We start from the raw sequence: 18770 nt of genomic DNA, 5'->3' as shown, positions 1-18770 counted from the left end.
GATACACCGACCATTGCTGCAAGCTGCTTCTTCTTCAAGCGGGTATCTTCTAATACAAGTTTCTCTACTTTTTCGATGATTTCCGGTGTGGTGGCCTCAATGGGCCGTCCGGAGCGGGGGTCATCTTCAATCGACTCTCTTCCTTGCTTGAAAAGACTATGCCACTTGTAAACCATGGGTTTACCAGGGGCAGAGTCCGCGTAAACTGCTAACAGCTCTAGAAAAATCGTCTGAGCGGATTTTCCTTGCTTGGTGAGGAACTTAATGACGGCGCGGTGTTCAATTTTCTCCATATTCGCCGAGTTCTTCCCGATTCACTTGTTTGCTGGTCGATAGTTCAAACGTTAATGACCCGATTTGCTTCAAACTTGGTACATATACTGTTAATGAGGTGTGCAACTAGCGGCTACCTGTACGAGCAAACCAACCCCCTCCAACCCCTCCATTCCGCGAACTTTTTGACCTCCCCTCGTATATTAAAAAATACGCAATATCAAGACCTCAAAGGATCATTATTTCAAAAGCTTTATGTCCCCTAAGCGACAGATGTTCCAATTTTCCATTTAATAATACATCATATGTAGTTAAGTGCCAATATTTAATTTAATTATGACTTGTTTTAAGATATCTATTATCGTATTTTCATTTCATTATGCATATTGAGAATCTACTTAATATTAGTACGCCGCAAGGCAATCGTGAAGAAGGTTTAATGTGAACAATGACATCTGTATTTAATATTACTCATGTTTAAACAACTAAATTATCTTTCTTTCTGTAAGTAAGAAGCGCGTCCGAAGTGTCTGTCTCGCTTCCACATACGAGTAAAGCGGCACACGCACACACACACACACAGATGCGCGTGCACAAAAATTTAATCTGTGTAACGTCTAAGAAGATCGAGATTTTTGAATAGTGTATCTGGGCTATGGTTTTACCTTCTCAGTGCAGCAGGCTATGAGACGGACTACATTCGGATGGTGTCCGAGGTTCTTCATCACCACCAGCTCTTGTAACAAATCAGTCTTCTCCTTCTCTGTAGCATTCTCTTTTAAAGTCTTTACAGCAACCGTTTGCTCGCCTTTCTTGCCTAAAAAAAACAAAATTATTTTATTTTACGGATAATCAGAGAACACTTATTAATATTCCATCTTATTATTTTATAATCTATCACCACTTCGGAAAGTCAGACACAAGAAACTCTTCAACAACACAAATTTTAAACTATTTAGATTTCCGTAAAGGCCGATTTTTTTTTTATCTACTCATATTCTCTGGTATATATTGGAATGTTATTTAGGTTCAGTAACTTAACAAAACTCAATTTTCCGATCATGAATACATCTAAGTTCAATTTGCCGTAACAAAATGCCCATGTACAACGCTTTATAAAAACAAAAGCCAGTATTTTTCAAATTGACCAGAACAATCTTGTGAAAATTGTCCACAAAATGGAAAAAGGACTTTTCATTTTGGGACCGAGAGAGGAATTTGAACGAGTAAAATTCCATCGTAAAAAACCGCTTTGTCATCGTATCAGAAAAAATGCACTCTATAGTCATATAAAAAACTAAGTTAAAACGATATTAAAGTTCCATAGGTACTCAAGTATTTTAAAAAATAAATAAACAAATAAAGAAGTTCAGAAGATAAATATTTACAAATTTTACTTCAAGATAGGTCGCACACAACGTCCCAATGTTAGGCACAGACCATTTCTCTATCAAGCCCCCGCTTGTTGGAGCATACTCCACTACGCTGATTCAGTACGGGTTGGTGGAGATGATAGGGCCAATAGACCGGGACCAACGGCTTGACGTGCCTTCTTAAGTACGGAATCATCTATTACGATTGAATGATTTGAATATGATATGCTCAGCTTTAAAAAAAACTTTTGCAAGTAATTGAACATACCATCAATATCAATAGCTTGTGCTCGCCACACTTGTCCAAAGGCTCCTTCACCAACTATGTTGAAGATTCTCAACCGATGTCTAGGGAACTCCCATTCGTCGTGTTTCTCTTTGGCGATGGACGTCTCATCAGCCAGATTATCAATTCCATTTTCAAACTGAGGAAGAATAAATAAAATAGTAATATTCATACCAACATTATTTACAGCGATGAAATTATGATAATTTGGAAATGGAAAATGTGCGATTATAATGCATCTTTATTTCTTATGAAATTATTTATTTAAAAAAAAATATTATATAACATACTGCGCATATAAAAAAAAATTCAAGGAATGCTTAATAATATGAAATAATGAGTAATAAGCAAGTAGAAAGAGGAGTAGAAGTACGAAGTTAATGAGTAGGAAATAACATTCTAGCTCGTATAATTATTGGGTAAGTATGTCAAAGTTTTCAACACAAAGATAACTACTTAACAGCCCCTTTGTAAATACCATTTGCGCGTTTGAAGATGTCTGAGTTCTCTCGATCTACTACGTTAATTACTTATCCTAACTGCGCGTCCCTTTACTATCAGAATTGAGATAAGTACTCGACCCTTTTGATATGGCTCAAAGAAACCTCACAATGCAAGCAAGCACTTGAAATATTTTGGTAATTATAATAATACAATGTTGAACAATAGCAAGTCTCTACTGTAGTAAGTAATAATAAAGACAAGAGCGTGACATTAGAAAAAGATCAAATTAATAAATAGGTACGAGTACATAGGATGATATAAAAAAAGAAATAAGATGGCAATTATGATTGTCATTTTGATGAAAATCATGAAATGTGAATAGGAAAGGTCATGAACTGACCTGTAAATGACTGTTGTCCCATGACTCGTATCTGTTGGAGTAAGCACGGGGACGATCCCACATGTTAGCGGACGTATCTTGTAGGACGATACCACTTGAATCTTTGCTCTGTAGACAATAGGGGTTTCATTTTAAAGCGAAGCTCTTTATTTAGATTATAGGAAGAAAAAGATATCCTAGTTTGTAAAAAACTCACCATGTCATCCTTTTTACTACTCGATTTTAGAGTAGTATTCTTCCTCCAAACAAAGAGTATGACAGCAGCGACAATAACGACTAGACCACCAATAGCTATCAGAGGTATCACAGTTAGAGGCACGTCATTTGTTGGTCTCTGTTCATCGGTTTCCGATTTGTTTCCAATATTTATAACATCAGGTTTTGTAATGTGTACCGGAACCTCTTCAGGAATGTCGTCAGGTGTTTTCGGTGGACTTAAAGTAGTGACTGCAGTTAACTCAGGTACTGTCACCTCCTCGGTAACTTTCTCTGTAACTTTGGTTGTGCTGAATATTGGAACTGTTTGCTTTGTTGGATTTAGTGGTATGTTGGGGAACCCGGGGAAACCAAACGCTAGTTTTGGTGGCTTCAATCCCGAACCTGGGTCAGCGATTGTTGCAAGCACCTCGATCCTTTGCGGTATGGAACCACTTTCATCTAAGGTTTTGACCCAAAGAAGGTAGGACCGGTTTTCCTGAAAAAAATAATAAAGGATGTTAATTATACTATAGATTATATAAGAGAGAGTGATGATTCTGGCAGACACAAACGTAATTAAAACATATTACATAACATACTTAATAAACATAAACAAAACATATAATAAACTCACGCCTGTTTCCCACTGGGGAACCATAACCAACTAACCAAACCGCCATAGCTATACTAAACTAAGTGAGAATATTTACTAAAATTTTAATTTCTGTTTAACATTAAAAAAACTTATTGTGCGTTTGTAAATCGGTATTCGTAAGCGTTCTTTGAAACTGATTGCAGAATTTAATCGCCTATGTTACCACTCCATTTTGTATGTTTTTGGTATTAGGGTTACTAATGAGGAAGTGCTAGTAAGAGTAAGCGACACTTTGAATCAGAAAATCGTCTGTAGACGTTCTACTCTTGAAAGTACTACCTATTTAGTTTTGACTGTGCAAATGCGATCGCTAGGATACGAACAACCCACATGATTGATGTTCCTGTCGCGAGTTTTAATCTTTTTGAAAACTTTCGCAGTTTATCATTTGGTTACTTTGTAGAAGGGGTCCAGAATATATTGCGTAACATAAACCGCCTTATAATGAAACGAAGACAGTAGAATAATAATATGCGTCATGAAAGAATTCAACGGATTTTAAGGAAACTTATTGACAAGCCATAATAATTCGATGCAGATGCACAGTAGCGCTGCGGCCACGGGATTTCTTTCGTGACTGTTAAATTTATCTTTTAGTCGTTGTGTTTTGTACGTTGAAAATGTTTCTTCCTGTTCATAATATACCCCTGCCTTGTAGAAAATACCTTACTGTAGGCTTAGGTAATGGCCACGGATTACCACTGTACACGAACGCATTCTTTGTTTCTATGCTAAAAATATAGACCACGTTCAACAGCTTAACATCATTTTATAATCGCTGAACATACTAGAACCTCTGGACTTCAGCTCGACATTACTTTTTAGACACCCTGTTATACTCTTCTTCTTATAGTTAGATGGCATCCAGAGTTTTTCAGCCCAGTATTTTGCCTTGTTATACTAACTCATAAATTCACTGCTTAGCATATCGTAAACTAAAAATGCTGTCTTTTCTAATATCATGGTTCCCTATTAAAATCTTTGGGCTGATCAGCTGTCATCGCAACATAACACATAACATAAGCCGACGACTATACCCCAATTGGGGTGGTCAGAGATACATTCATCGCAAGATGAACTAAGTACCCACGTCTCACCGAAATTTCATTATGACCTGTTATAATACATACATACATACATAAACCCGCCGGGGTAAGCAGAGACTATTCAATTCCATTTGCTTCGATCCTGGCACACTTCTCTTGTTTCCTCCACATTCATCGTTTCATACAAGCACGCCGGTTCAGAGTAGATCGTACTGAAACTGTCATCATATCTCTTCTTCTAATCCTTTTATCCCCTTTTGGGATGTAGGGCTCGATTAACAGATTTCCACTCCTCGCTATCTTTTGCAGCCTCTGTAGCTTGCTCCCATGAGATGCCGAGAGTTTTCAACTCACGGTCAACCGAGCGTCGCCAGGTCTCTTTGGGCCGCCCCCTTATCATATAGTAAATAAAACTTAAGTACGTATCAAAAGTGACTGCAAGTTGTCTTGTAATCACTTGTGGCTGTTATATTAATGATTACGGGCGTGATTTTTTGTATAATAATGTACATAGCAATCAAAGAGCAAAAGTGCAGCCCAGCGAATTATTTGTAAACAGTGGTGAAATTATGAACTATTAGTTGTCATAATTATAAAATGTATGCTTTTGTAGGTGTTTTTGGTCTATTACAGAAACGGCATGTAACTAGGAGGTTACTTTGCAAGGAACTGATTGGACTTTTGCACCTTATCGTACGTTAAAATGTCATAATAATTATCATAGTTTCCAGATCTTTTTTTTACTCACCTTATCAGACAGCGTGTCGTTAACAGTCACAACTCCTGAATGCCTGTCGATGCTAAAAGGGATTGGTGGCCCAGTGGTCTCCAGCTCGAAGGTGACAGGGCCCGCGTTCCTCTCCCTATGGACCCTGGTTACCACAGACCCTATAGGGTCCGTGGGTAAGGCGTACCAATTCCGTTCCACATGAGTGAGGGAAGGTAGGTTGAACGGCAGTTGTGGTGACGCTGGAAAAGATAAAGAAAACTTAGTTTACAGCAGATATAAAAGGTTGGTCTTCGCTCCTATGCTGGACTGAGAGCGAATAAAAAACATAGAACGCGTTCAGATATTTTCTGGGCATATCGTAAAATCTGTCAGAGGGATTGTGTCAAACATAATGGACAAATTGTTACGAGCGATAGGCTCACCATCTAAAACGTTGGTCTAACAGAATGCTTGATGAGGTGTGAGTACTTTGTTCTATTTGCGATGGATGTACCTCTGTGAGCTTATGTTATGTATGTATTTATTGGCTGATCTCTTGTAAGATTCATCATATCCATTTTAAGACTTCGTATTAGCGATGGTTTTAAGTTGTCTTTGATTACTTGTGGTTCTGCCCACCCGTTGCGAGTGTGGTCTTCGCATACCGACAATAAATAAGGCAAGGTTGGAATGTTAATACCCAGAAAGTGTTATGGCACGCAACGTATTCCATCTCATCACCCAATCGCACGGTTAGACAAGAGTACTGCGGGGCGGTAGGCAAGATGGAAACCACTGCTCTATTTTTCTCTAAAAAAGTAGCATAGGCAATGTTACACCGATAAGAGCGTGGCACTTTAATTAGCGATGAACGTATTCCACCACAGTGCTCCTCCGTGGGTTGGTAAAAGATAAAGTCGGACTTTATATTAATAAATAATGTAAGTAGTGATTAAAACGTTGTTGGCTCTTGTTACTTTGGACAAAGGCTGTAATAAAGCTGCAATTTATCAACACTCTCAGAGTCAACTTTCCGTATTTCAACGAAAAATTGGTGTAATAAGTAAAGTCACTGTTAGTGGTTCACCGTCTTCTCAAAAGGGGAGCGCCTTGTACTTATAAGTTATTATAATTTTCACTAACACAGATTGGCTCGACCATTATATACGGCGATATAGCTCACCATCTATATATTACGTTCGTTGGTCTAACAGCAAGCTTAGGTGAATCGTGTAACTTAGTCGTGAAGTTCATCTTGCGAAGGATGTACTATGGATATGCCGTCGTGGACGGCGTGGGTTTTGTCGCTTTTTAGTTTTTCCGCTGCACGAGCTATGTGGGTGTGGCGTTCTAGGTGTAATTGTTGAGTGGTGTGCTGGTATTCCACTTAAACGACCACATAAAATGATATTTTTAAAGGTTTATTGTTTTCTCACTTATTTACACATTTAACACTTTTATTATTATTAATGTTTTATAAATCACCGTGTTTTTGTATTATTTAAATTAACTTTTTAACACAAGAAAATATTAATTATGCATCCATTTTTGATGCTAAGAAGGAAGTCTCTTTTTTGTCTATGACAATACCATTTTTATAGTAACCAAAACCATAGACATTTTTACATTTTGTTCGTGATCCGAACAGTGGGCACTATCCCGTGTAGGTACTACACACGCGTGTAGGTACTGCTACAACCAACAGCAACAAACAGTTATAGTGAACGTGCACAAAGAGTTTGATGTGCATCAGGCAGCTCGAGTAAGGCGTTTTATTCCTTCGCTCCATAAAAATAACTGACAGTTCATTCAGTAATGCAACTCACGCGCGGAGCGTAGAATACGCCTCTCACAGTCATATCAATGGTACATTCTACTGGAGACTGTAATGCAGTCTACTTTTTGTATTGTTTGCAAACACAATCGTTATCAATTTTGGAGCAGCCATGTTTGAGACTTGCTTATTGAAGTACTTAAGTTAGTATATGAAGGTCACAGGGTATTTTATACAGAAGATCTTCTTCTATCGTGTGGGTTGTGAGGTGGAGTACCGAGAGTACCGACCTCATCAATCCTGGTGTCAGGGCCACCAAAGGCACATGGCTCATGTAACGACGACTTACTTACCCACTCTACAGTCGTTGGTAATTATAGCTACCGATTCCAAATTCACCTCAGGAGTCGATGGTAGCTATACTTACCAATAGTCGGGGTTCCGTTAGGGTGACCAATTTTATGGATTAACTAGTTTTACAAGCTAGTATAGATTATAAAATTATACTAGTATTGTGTACTATAAAAATCCTTACTAGGTGGTATTTGCATCTCTTCCCTATGAGTTGGTAACATTAAAAAAACAACTGTCGAAGTCAGACGAGTGTTGGTCGAGTCTACTGTCAACTACTGTGTTTGCGATTGAGTGTTTTAGACAAGAAATATGCCGTAAGTATATAAAATATATTATTTTTATTGATTAGCATACATCTTGAATATATCCTCTACCGTTTTCTACAAAAACCTGAACATTTAAGCCATGATTTTGTTCCAAAAACATTAAGAGAAAAATATCGTATCAAAAAAAACGTCTCTTGACACTAAAATGGAGGCAAATTACGGAATATTACACGACGCATTATATTTTATAATGTTTTAAATATATCACGTTACTTATTAGTTACTCGTGGAAACACATTATTTACCGAAATAAACAATTATTTCAGCAGATGCCCAGGATATTGATTACAGGGTACACCAAATTTGGTCAACTTTCATCATGGTAACTAAACCTACCATCGACTTATCTGGGTTTAAGGGTTCGTACAAACGGAGCGCTAGCGTTATTTTAACTTCAGTTCTAAACAATGACTTTTTTTTTCAGAGATGCTATAGTTCAGCTATAGAGAGGACACAGAGAGTAATTACAAAAAAAAACGAATTACTAAACTGCCAGTAGATGTCCGACAGGAGCTTACGGACAGAAAGCGGCAGGCGCAATTAGATTTAGCAATAAGGCCGCCTTTTGTCTCTAGTGTCTCGATTTATTTGTTTGGTACGTCATTTTGTGCAATCAAGTATATTGTATTGCAAGACTGTAATTTTAAATTCTAATAAAAAATATATATTTTTAAGGTCCGAATGTTAAGTGCTTGGTAAAAAATGTAAATAAAACAAGCATTCAATTATAAATTGGGTTTAGTTCATATTAATAAACCTTAATTTTTCTACTGGTTTTCTTTAATTCCTGAAATCACACACACAAAATGTCTATGTTAATCTTACCCGTTATTGGTAACCATAGTTACCATCGACTTAAAAAGGCAGAAACGCTCAGTGCGAACAGAAACTTAGCGAGGGCGGCCATCTTGGTAAGAATACGGTGTTACAAATAAGTCGTGACCAGGTGTTATATTTATATTTCTTGTGTTTAAACTAAATAACATTAAAATATAATTTGAATACTAGTAAAAAGTGTAAGAAATGCGCTTTCAAATAAAAATTATTACAGTCCCTAGAACATGATACTTTACATGCTATTAACAGGCATGGCTGGGATAACTGAAAAAATGAGCGGATTCTGTCAATTCTAATTGGATTTGAGATAGATTTTATAATGTGATCTTTTTTATTTTTATCTAATTAGAATCATTGCACATCTGGCTTGCTGTTTCTGAATTTTCTTTATTATAGCCACAGTAGTTTTTGAGTTACAAGCCTATTTATAACACGCCACGATATCGCCCACCGAACGCCGCGCAAGTTCGAAATGCCTGGACTGTTGAGGCTAGATTTGCTAGTGCGCCTGGACTGTCAAGTGGTTACATCAATAAGTAGTAACCGGGACCAACGGCTTAACGGGCCTTCCGAAGCACGGATCATCTTACTTTCGGGCAATCTGGTGTTCAGCCAGTAATGTCCTAACCAAACTAGGGACCACAAAGTAATTTTCATGATATGTCCCCACCGGGAATCGAACCCGGACCACTGAGGTCGTTATAGAAGATATAACCAGTTAAGTACACGTAATCACGTACAACACACAGGCGTGTCTATGACAGATTCACACTCCATCTTTTTTTTTATAATTTGGCGTTTAGCGAGGCTTTATTTCAATTTGTTAAACAAGTTTTCTAAAGTTACTTATCGTGAAGTACTCGTGCAAGAACGCGTTCAAAGTTAGTCTGATATTTCGAAAGCTCTTTAAATACTAATTATATCAGACATGAAAAGACATTCGGATGTTTATGGTTTAAACTGAAAACATTTCAGCATAATTTTATCATTAACAAATGTTCTTCCCAACCAAAATTGTTTTCCCTTTTTTATTTGCCTTTCACACTTCGCTTTATCTTAATTTTTTTAACTTATTTGAATATGTAAATGGCGGTCGTTTGTTTAGCAATATTCTATGTTTTAAATATTCATGTCAGAATCAGGCGCAATCTGTACCCAAGTACTTACTTATATATAAGTAGATCTTTTAAATTAAGGGTGAATAAAGTTGGGAAAAGTGATGATATAATTTACGTCAATTTAATGTTTTGTGTAATTAGGTACTAAAAATAAGGTAATAAAATTTTATTTTGTATAATAAAAAGTACCTAATTCTGAGCGTGTCACGCCCATTATGTTTTCGTAGTCATTGCGGTCTAAATCAAATAAAATAAACAAACTGTTTTTACTTTTATGTTTGTTAAAACATTATTGTTTTTGTTCACAAAAAATATCATGCCTATTGATATTTTCATTATAGCACATCTACTAAGAGTTATAATAGGCAGATGCCTACATCTGTTTACGTTAAAGGACGAAATAGGTAGCTGTATTTATTTATTTACAAACATTTCAGAAAGTATTCATTGTAAAAAGAATGTACCTATTTCTTTTGCGGACAGAAAGCGAAATACCAAGCAAATTTAAAACTACACTTTGTGAGGTATTTTTTGGCTTGCTTTGTAATGCCATTGACCTTTAGACGTGACGCAGTGAACCACCTTCAAATTGTACAAGGACTTTTAGACAATATTAATTTCAATTTCCGCATTAGCTCGTGTAGACGTTTTCTTCTGTAAAAAAATATTAATGGAGATATTTACTGATATTATAGAGTGACTAACTTATACCAGCGATCGATCACACACATACAGGGTCTTAGTGAAACCGTAACGAAAACTTTGAGCGATGATTCGGATCTTGATTCTGAGTTGATATCAAAAGTCTGTCGCTAAAGTATGGACCTGAAATTAATTTAAAACGCACAAAAATTATTATTTATTTTCCTACAGAAAATTCTACTTTGTTATCAACTCAAAAACATGGTCTGAATCATCATGTTTTCGTTACGGTGTCACTAAAACCTATACGTACTTGTATGTACTTGTACTTGGTATAAGTTGCATCGTAACGAATACTGAGGGGGACGATTCTGAGCTCATGATTCTGAGTTAATATCAGGTGAAATTTTCCATCGCGAAATTACAAAATTGTTTAAAAAATATACATAAAAACATGAATTTTGCGACGGAAACTGAGAGCGAATAACTCAGACTCCCCTCAGTAATCGTTACGATGTCACTAATACCCTGTATACCTACTATATTACATAGCATACAATATGTATAAGGAAACCAAGTTTTATGACTTCAGAGTGAGTATATGGTATTAATCAGAACGTCTAATTCGCTTCTGTACACAATTAGTGATTATAATTATTTCAATTTAGATTATTTTTTTCGATAGCTTCAATGCGCAATACCAGTTAGATTATTTTTTTTTGGAATTTAATTACCGGGTTGCACGACCATTAAGCCAAGTTTGTGAGAACACGGAACCCAGTATTGTAACGTTCATTAGCATAGTGATGTATCAGTTAAGATTAGGTCGATCGATTCTATTCTATATAACAACACATGAAACAAAGTGGCTGGTATTACAAATTATTACAATGAGACCCTCGCAAAATCAAATTCCTCGATTTGTGCGTGGGAGTAGAATTCGTTGAACATCATTAAGATTGGAATATCGTGATTTGAATGTAACATACATTCTTCTTCTAATCCTGGTGTCAGAGTAACATGCCGAAAAACATAAACGATCCATAGTCAAAGTAAAGATAGCGAAGCAAAAGTGCTGTCATTATTAAAATACTTCATCCCCACAATACTTTGAAATTAATGTAACCCGACTTAGGCGAAGCAAAATGGAGGGTTGTGTGTTTGACAGATATATATGTATGTGTGTATGCACGTGTGTTCTAACGTCACTTCTAAACCACCTGTCAGAATTTAACAAGTGAGGTGTCATTAGAAGCATCTTGATTGTCCGGTGGTTTTAGGTTTACAGGGATAACCTGAAGATGAAAAAAACTTTTTTTTTTCGAATGGTGCCTAGTGTGTTGGGTATTACCAATCTGTCCTAAAATGTTCTTATTATCACAATTCGGAAGAATTTCATAGAAATATACCTATTTCCTCGTTTCATACTTTTAAGAGCGTGATTTTTCCGTAGCTTTTTATTTTTATTTATTTTTTACTTTTTTGTTTCTTAACTTGATTTAAAGGTACCTATACAGTCAACACTTCTGTATAATAACAAAACACTCGTTTTACGCGGACACTACCTGACATTGATGTTTTCATATGTCGTTCGCTTCAATGTGTGTCTGTGATGTCTGACGCCCATACGATTGAAAACGCTTGGCGGAGAGTTACTACTCTATACGTAGTCTTCATTATCATCTCCCTAACGATTTTTAAAGTTGAAATTCTGCTTACATATTATTTCCCTTAGTCCATAAATTAATATAGTACTAGTGTCCTACATTAATTTACGATTACTACCTGGTATCATTTACGACCTATGACGTAGTCAATATCACATCTACACTTCATTGTTTATTTCTCTGTTATTTGGATGTATATCCTCTATGTAATGTAATACATGTACGGACACGAGCATTAATATGTACACACTTTGGTACCATGTCACATTAACTTTTTTGAAAAATTGAACTGTAAGTCTCACTAAATGTCAAATATGTTAGTGCGACAGAGTCCTAAAGTGGGTACATTATATTGTTCATGACTGTAGATGTTTATGTCGCTATTCATGTCACGTCCCGTAACGATGAAGGAAGACATCATGATTTAAAAAATCTGCATCGTTATGTGAAATCCGGTTGATTGAAAGGCTATGCCAGAGACGTGAGCAGAGCAATTGATATACTTGGATAAAAGTTTAACACCCGTATTCTAAAAACTCGAACTCGAACCTTTCTCGAATGCATCGTCATTTGCCGCGACCTCAAGGTCTTAAAAAAGACTTCGAACTTAGCTCAAAATCGGTATTATTAAAAGTCGCCTCAACCTTATCTCGAGTTTACTTCAGTGTGGTTAAGTGAAAGAATGACGTCATTATTTTTGTATTATTTTGTTGGCAGTATGATTTGCTCGACTCCAGTGAGTAAAGTCCTCAAGTTGAGGACGTAAATGTCACCCTAAAATACCGAAATGCTCAGCTGAGGCAGAGTCGAGTAGAGGAAGTTTCGAGTTGACGTCCGAGAATGCGGGTGTTAGTATCTATTGCATTTCTGATCGCCTGGTAGTGTTGCTATAAGTATTGCTTAGTATTCTTGCTTGCTTCTAATGCTCGTAGGGTTCAGTATCAAAGATATCGATTAATTCGTTTCGAATCCTGTATTAAATGAGTTTTACAGCTCGCTGATTGTAATAATAATTGCTATTGATGAACTCTTTCTTCGGGTTATCGCTCATCGATAATAACCTGTTACCGTACGGTATATTACCTAGACAAGAATGTAATGTACAATCATGAGCAATATCATGTACTCACTTTGGAACCCTGTCGCACTATTATATTTGACATTTAATGAGACTTACGGTTTAATTTGTGAAAAAAGTTAATGAGACATGGTTTCAAAGTGTATACATATTAGTACTCGTGACCGTGCAGAGAGGAGGAATGCATGGAATTGGGTCGTGTACTAGGTTCAAGATAAATTATGAAATTGTAATTACTAAATAAAGACAGATCTAGAACTAACGAAAATCATTTTCTTTTTTCTATTTAACTAATGTGTAAGTCCGACATTTTATCACATTTTTTTATGACATTTTTTTTTTTTTGACGTGACTTATTGTAGATTAGCCGCAGATGGCATTAACTACTTGGCCGGACAAATGGGGAGCGCTGAAGGCTCTCACCCGGTACAACGTTTAAGACAACAGGCCTGAGGGTGCCCAGTTGGGCGCGAACCTCGGCTCAGGGCGTCGTCTGAGAGGAAAAATATTTGAAAGAATTAATCGACTCTAGTGGGTCGATAGCGATAAGCGCTGAATGAGGGAAATCGTCGACCACGCCGGCGGGGTCGGTATCGGGCACCTAATTTATGACATCACAGTGTCGTTTTTCAAACGAATTCCGTAGTAATTTTGTATTGACGTTTACTAAAAAGTAACTGATTTGACTAGTTGGAAACTAGCCTATTGACATAGGCTGACATATCAATCCCGTAATATTTTTATCACTGTCACTGTCGATTGTAATATTCAAACGCAACTAAGCTAGCGGGAACGGGACGGTTGCTTTCTTCATTGAATAATCTAAATAATTAATACGAAGTAGTGTTTTATGGTTAATGATCGCATTAAGTTAGTTGGAAAACATTCAAGATAGTGTTATTATATCCGAATATTCAATAAACAAAGTGTACCTATCGCTTCGTACCTACAAGCCGCTTTATATCTCGAAAGTTTATGCTTCGAGGGTGGGGGCTTAGGTTTCATCATCATCTTTCATAATGCCATAAATCATCATCAAGAACAACGGTCTCTGTGCTCCAGTAGTTGAGCATTGGACTCACGATCCGGAGGCCCCGGGTTCGAATCCCGGTAGGGACATAATATCATAAAAATCACTTTGTGATCCCTAGTTTGGTTAGACATTACAGGCTGATGACCTGATTGTCCGAAAGTAAGATGATCCGTGCTTCGGAAGGCACGTTAAGCCGTTGGTCCCGGTTACTATTTACTGATGTAAGTGAGTAATCGTTACGTGAGCCATGTCAGGGGCCTTTGGCGGCTCAATCGTATCATAACCCTGGCACCAGGGTTAATGAGGCTGGTATTCTACCTCACAACCCACACGATAAAAAGAAGATCAAGAAAAAAAACACCTAAGACATGGCTGTATAATTCCCTTTGCCTTAATAAAAAAACAACTTATTAATAAATGCTCAGTTTTATAGCTTTGCACTTATTTATTTTTACTTCTAGAAATATAATACAATTCATTTTAAGAAATACAACAGTTCGTAATACCTGAAAATATCCTCAATCCCATCGATCATGCAGATACAAAAAACTACCATAAACAAAATATTTTTAGGTTTGACTACTAGTCATTTGATACATTACACTTAGATAAGGCATCAGACCGTATGAGTTCAGTGCTTCAGTTCTAGTTATTTTAAGTTTTCAGCCTCTCAACTGACCGGTAATATCCACTGATTTGATGAAGTTACGCTAGATTGTAGTAAAATTATTGCTTATAGTGCTACTTTATCTCTCTCAAAGGACTAATAAATTAATTCTCTAGCCAACCAATAATTATGATGGTACTTACATTTTATGACATTGTCAGAATGATATAATTTTCGGCCGTTACAAAACCGTCTGAGCCTCTGAGGTATTGTGACCTTTGTGATTATGATGAACCATTATCGACCTCAGTGGTCCAGTAGTTGAGGGATGAGCTCCCGATTCGGAGGTCCCATATTCCAATCCCGGTAGGGACATAGGTATCACATAAATTACTTTGTGTTCCTTATTTTGGTTAGGACATTGCGTGCTTCCGAGGGCACGGTCAAACAGTCGGTCTCCTACTATTGTCAGGAGCCTGTGTTGGCTCTATAGTATGACACCAGGGTTGATAAGGTCGATCATGAGTCTCATAGGGCTTACGTGAGAAGAAGTATTCATGTAGTCAGAGGTACGATGGACTAACAGTATCAGTTTTATTACACTAACGTGATAGATGGTGAACCGTATCACCATAGAATAAGGAATAATACTACGCATCACGCCTCCACTTACATGAACATTTTTTTGGTGGGACTTCACTTCTTTTTGATAGATGCTTAGGCACAGTAACTACATCGCGCCAACGCTAAAGGCTTTGGCTAATAGACGAACTCGATAAACTTTATATATTTTCAATTCTGTACTTTTGCGATGAAAAATTCCATTTGATATTAACTCAGAATAATGAGCTGAATCATCCCTCAAAGTTTTCGTTAGGATGTCACTAGCACCCTGTATACTTAGAAAATTAGTTAGAAGCTATCTCATTCGCCTGTTGCTTAGTTATAAAATCAGAGGTTAGATGGAGTCCATGGCCAAAAAATTCGAAGGGGTCTTGAATCTGCAGCCCTTGTTAAGCCGGGATGAGCATGTTAACCATTACACCAACAGGCCCTCCTTCTGTCCATGCAAAATTCTTTCGATTTATGTATCATCATTAAGCCGACTACAAGAATATTGAGTACTAATATTACTTAGACCGATAAGTCACTTCGATTTATGATTTAATTTTCTCTTTGTAAGTTTCCCTAAGCAAAGGTGAGTGCTTTGTAAAACAAAAATCATTTTCAACAATGAGTTTATAATTTATCTTAAGTGCAGTTTTCACTAACACAGTTGGCTGGACCATTATAGACGGTGAGTCGGCTCACCATCTATCACGTTGGTCTAACAGAAAGCTCGGTGAGGTGGGGGTACTAGTTCATCTTGCGATGGATGTACTTCCGACTACCATATTGAAATATAGTCGAGAACTTATGTTATATAATATCATGATATATGTAAGTATATCTCGAAATGGCAAGGACCGCAATACGATAAATCATCGCCAAGTCGCAGCAAAAAAATATATATTTTCGATAACAAGGTAAAATCAAATGCGACTGGGACAGGTTTGTCGTTATACATCACGGTCACGTCTTCGGGACATTGCCCTTAATGACATGAACCTTCGAGCTTCAAAAGTAAAAAGGGTTTTAGGGTTGAAAGGTCACATTGAAGCAATTCATCTAAGAAAGCAATATTGCTATTTGACATTCTGTTGACATTGCGCATTTACTTTTATATGCGCAAAAGTCACATTATTATTTTTTAGATTGATTGTTTCAATGTGGAATTTGTATCCCCTCACTTCAAATATTCATTAGGTAAAAGCCATTTACTGCTTAAAGAAAAAAGCAATTATAATTTTTATGAATTTGTCGTGTCTGTCTATAATATCAAATGATTGCGAAATCCGCTCCTCATTTTTTTGGGCACGTTTACAATCATTTTTAATTTTAATTCGCGACGTGAAACCAATTTGCGGAGTCCTTTATGGAAATGAAATTTAAAGTTACGAAATAATGTGACTGGAATACAAAAGTGATATGGTAACGTTACGTATACGGATCGTAATCCAAGGTTATCCCAGAGCGAAAGTGTGAGGTCAAACAAACTTTCACCGACCGAATTGCTCGAAAACGATCAGTGAGTACTCGCCGTCCTTTTCTAATATCATACAGAAAGAAAGAGCCAGCATGAGTCACCATGCATGTAAAATTGAAAGAGTGAGACATGTGACGTTCGAAAATTAAATTTTGAAAGGCGATTGGTGTTACGCAAGACAGGTGAACATACATAATGAACAAAGTCTCTCCTAGCTTTCGTTGTTGCTTCAACATTATGTAAATGATGTTAGGTGTTATAATCGTACAACTCTTAATGTTGCTTCTATCTACACAATGATATTAAGAGGTAATGTTTGGAAGCTTGTATTTAGAAAGCATGTAAGAAAAATAAAAGAGATGTCAGAAATTGATGTGCAAAATCCATGTTAAACCTCGTTTATTTATTGGATTTTTCTTTTATTGAAGTGTGTCTTATATCTATTGACGTTAAAGAACTTTGAATACTTTTACAGATTGAAAGAAAAAAAGTACTCCAACTAGCTTTAATGTAAGGTAGGGACGTTCAGAAACTATAGATATTCTTAGAATGACGGGTATATAAAAATATGTGCCTATCAAGGTAAGTTCTTCTAGAATCAAGGAAGTGTGAATCTATAAAATATGATTAGGACCTACCAATTTTATAGAATCAAGATCATAAGCAGGGTCTTTTCAAAGGAGCACGTTAAGATGTTACTTACAACGAGATGTCGGAGATCCCAGCCAATTGGCAAGCGTTTATATTTATCTAATCGCTACCTAATGCTAATATATTGTACGTATAGGGTTAAACCGTGAGAATCTCTTACGTCTTTGGAATGCAAGCTTATTTAACGTTCTAACGTTCGTGTTAGGTATAACCCGTTCGCAAAATATTTCGGTTACTTCATATTCCATATTGTTTATGTTCTTTATATTTCTGATATTTTATTGAACATAACTGGTGAAGATAAAGTGTGTATACTATACATTTCTATCAACCTTACAATCGGGGATGCAGGAGTGATGCTATGTTTACTTTGAACGTTTATATTCCGCTGTATATGAGAATTTATAATGAAGTTGATTTGTGTGAAAGCCAATGTAAACAATGCAGGCAAAAACTCGTGGCCTACTGCACTTACACTTTATCACCGTTTTATCAGAGGCAGCCAGTGCATCCGCAAGAAAGTTCACATGGGCCAGTCTACATATGCTAGAGAAACCGACAATAACTACGCGACCTTCTCAGGTGCATCGTAAACGCATAAGATAGAAAGAGACAGCTGAAAATAGCTGTGTGTGACCTTGATACACATGGAACGAGAGGCGAATCGTGAGACGTGTGTGCTACGAGTTTGTACCAGGCAAGCAGAAAACCAAAGAGATCTCCATAGTGGAAAAACGACCGTAACTCCCTTACGCTGAGTTGAAATCTAGCTAGGAAACCTGTGGGAAGCCCGAGGGAGACTTTGGAAAATGTATTCAAGTTATTTTGAATTCTATCACCGTCATGTTAAGCTTGATTGACATAAGCAAGTGAGCGACAGTTATAAAGGCTAGGAGCTTTACGTGTGTGTTTTCCTAGTTTATGAATTGAGGTTGTAGCGTTCTCGTTAAGTCTCTTCGCAGTCGTATAGATTTGTTAGTCAAACTAATGACTTTGTGAGGCACTCGAAGGAAACTTAAGTACCTATATTTTGCGAGTTTCTAACATCAACACGCGGCAGAATATGACGAATGCTACTTAGTACAGTCTGGATCTAAAATGTAATTACGTATAACATTTTAGTAACACCGATGACGATGATGACCGCTTTTGTTGATGACGTCACTCGGACAGTACCTCCATACCAGTTCAATACAAAAAAATATATTTTCTC

At 36.8% G+C, this 18770-nt stretch overlaps 1 protein-coding gene and 1 long non-coding RNA gene across 5 annotated transcripts in view; one reads left to right on the top strand and one right to left on the bottom strand.

Moving 5' to 3' along the window:
* Positions 1–18770, bottom strand: part of LOC126369630 (tyrosine kinase receptor Cad96Ca) — an 86645-nt gene that overhangs the window by 15528 nt on the left and 52347 nt on the right. For all 3 annotated transcript variants that reach the window (XM_050014146.1, XM_050014147.1, XM_050014145.1), the window contains exons 3-7: positions 5424–5644; positions 2973–3470; positions 2777–2884; positions 1915–2071; positions 939–1090 (exon numbers count right to left, since the gene is read on the bottom strand). In XM_050014146.1, the coding sequence (XP_049870103.1) occupies positions 939–1090; positions 1915–2071; positions 2777–2884; positions 2973–3470; positions 5424–5644 (1136 nt within the window). The remainder of the gene's footprint in view (positions 1–938; positions 1091–1914; positions 2072–2776; positions 2885–2972; positions 3471–5423; positions 5645–18770) is intronic.
* Positions 7685–8608, top strand: LOC126369749 (uncharacterized). Of its 2 annotated transcripts, none has more exons than XR_007566762.1 (2): positions 7685–7826; positions 8108–8608. It is a non-coding gene; the product is annotated as an uncharacterized LOC126369749 (long non-coding RNA). The 2 variants fall into 2 exon arrangements; XR_007566761.1 differs by having other exon boundaries at positions 8105–8608.

This window comes from Pectinophora gossypiella, chromosome 9 (assembly GCF_024362695.1).
Source record: "Pectinophora gossypiella chromosome 9, ilPecGoss1.1, whole genome shotgun sequence".
NCBI classification, from domain to species: domain Eukaryota; kingdom Metazoa; phylum Arthropoda; class Insecta; order Lepidoptera; family Gelechiidae; genus Pectinophora; species Pectinophora gossypiella.
This window is presented reverse-complemented; position numbering and strand designations above follow the sequence as displayed.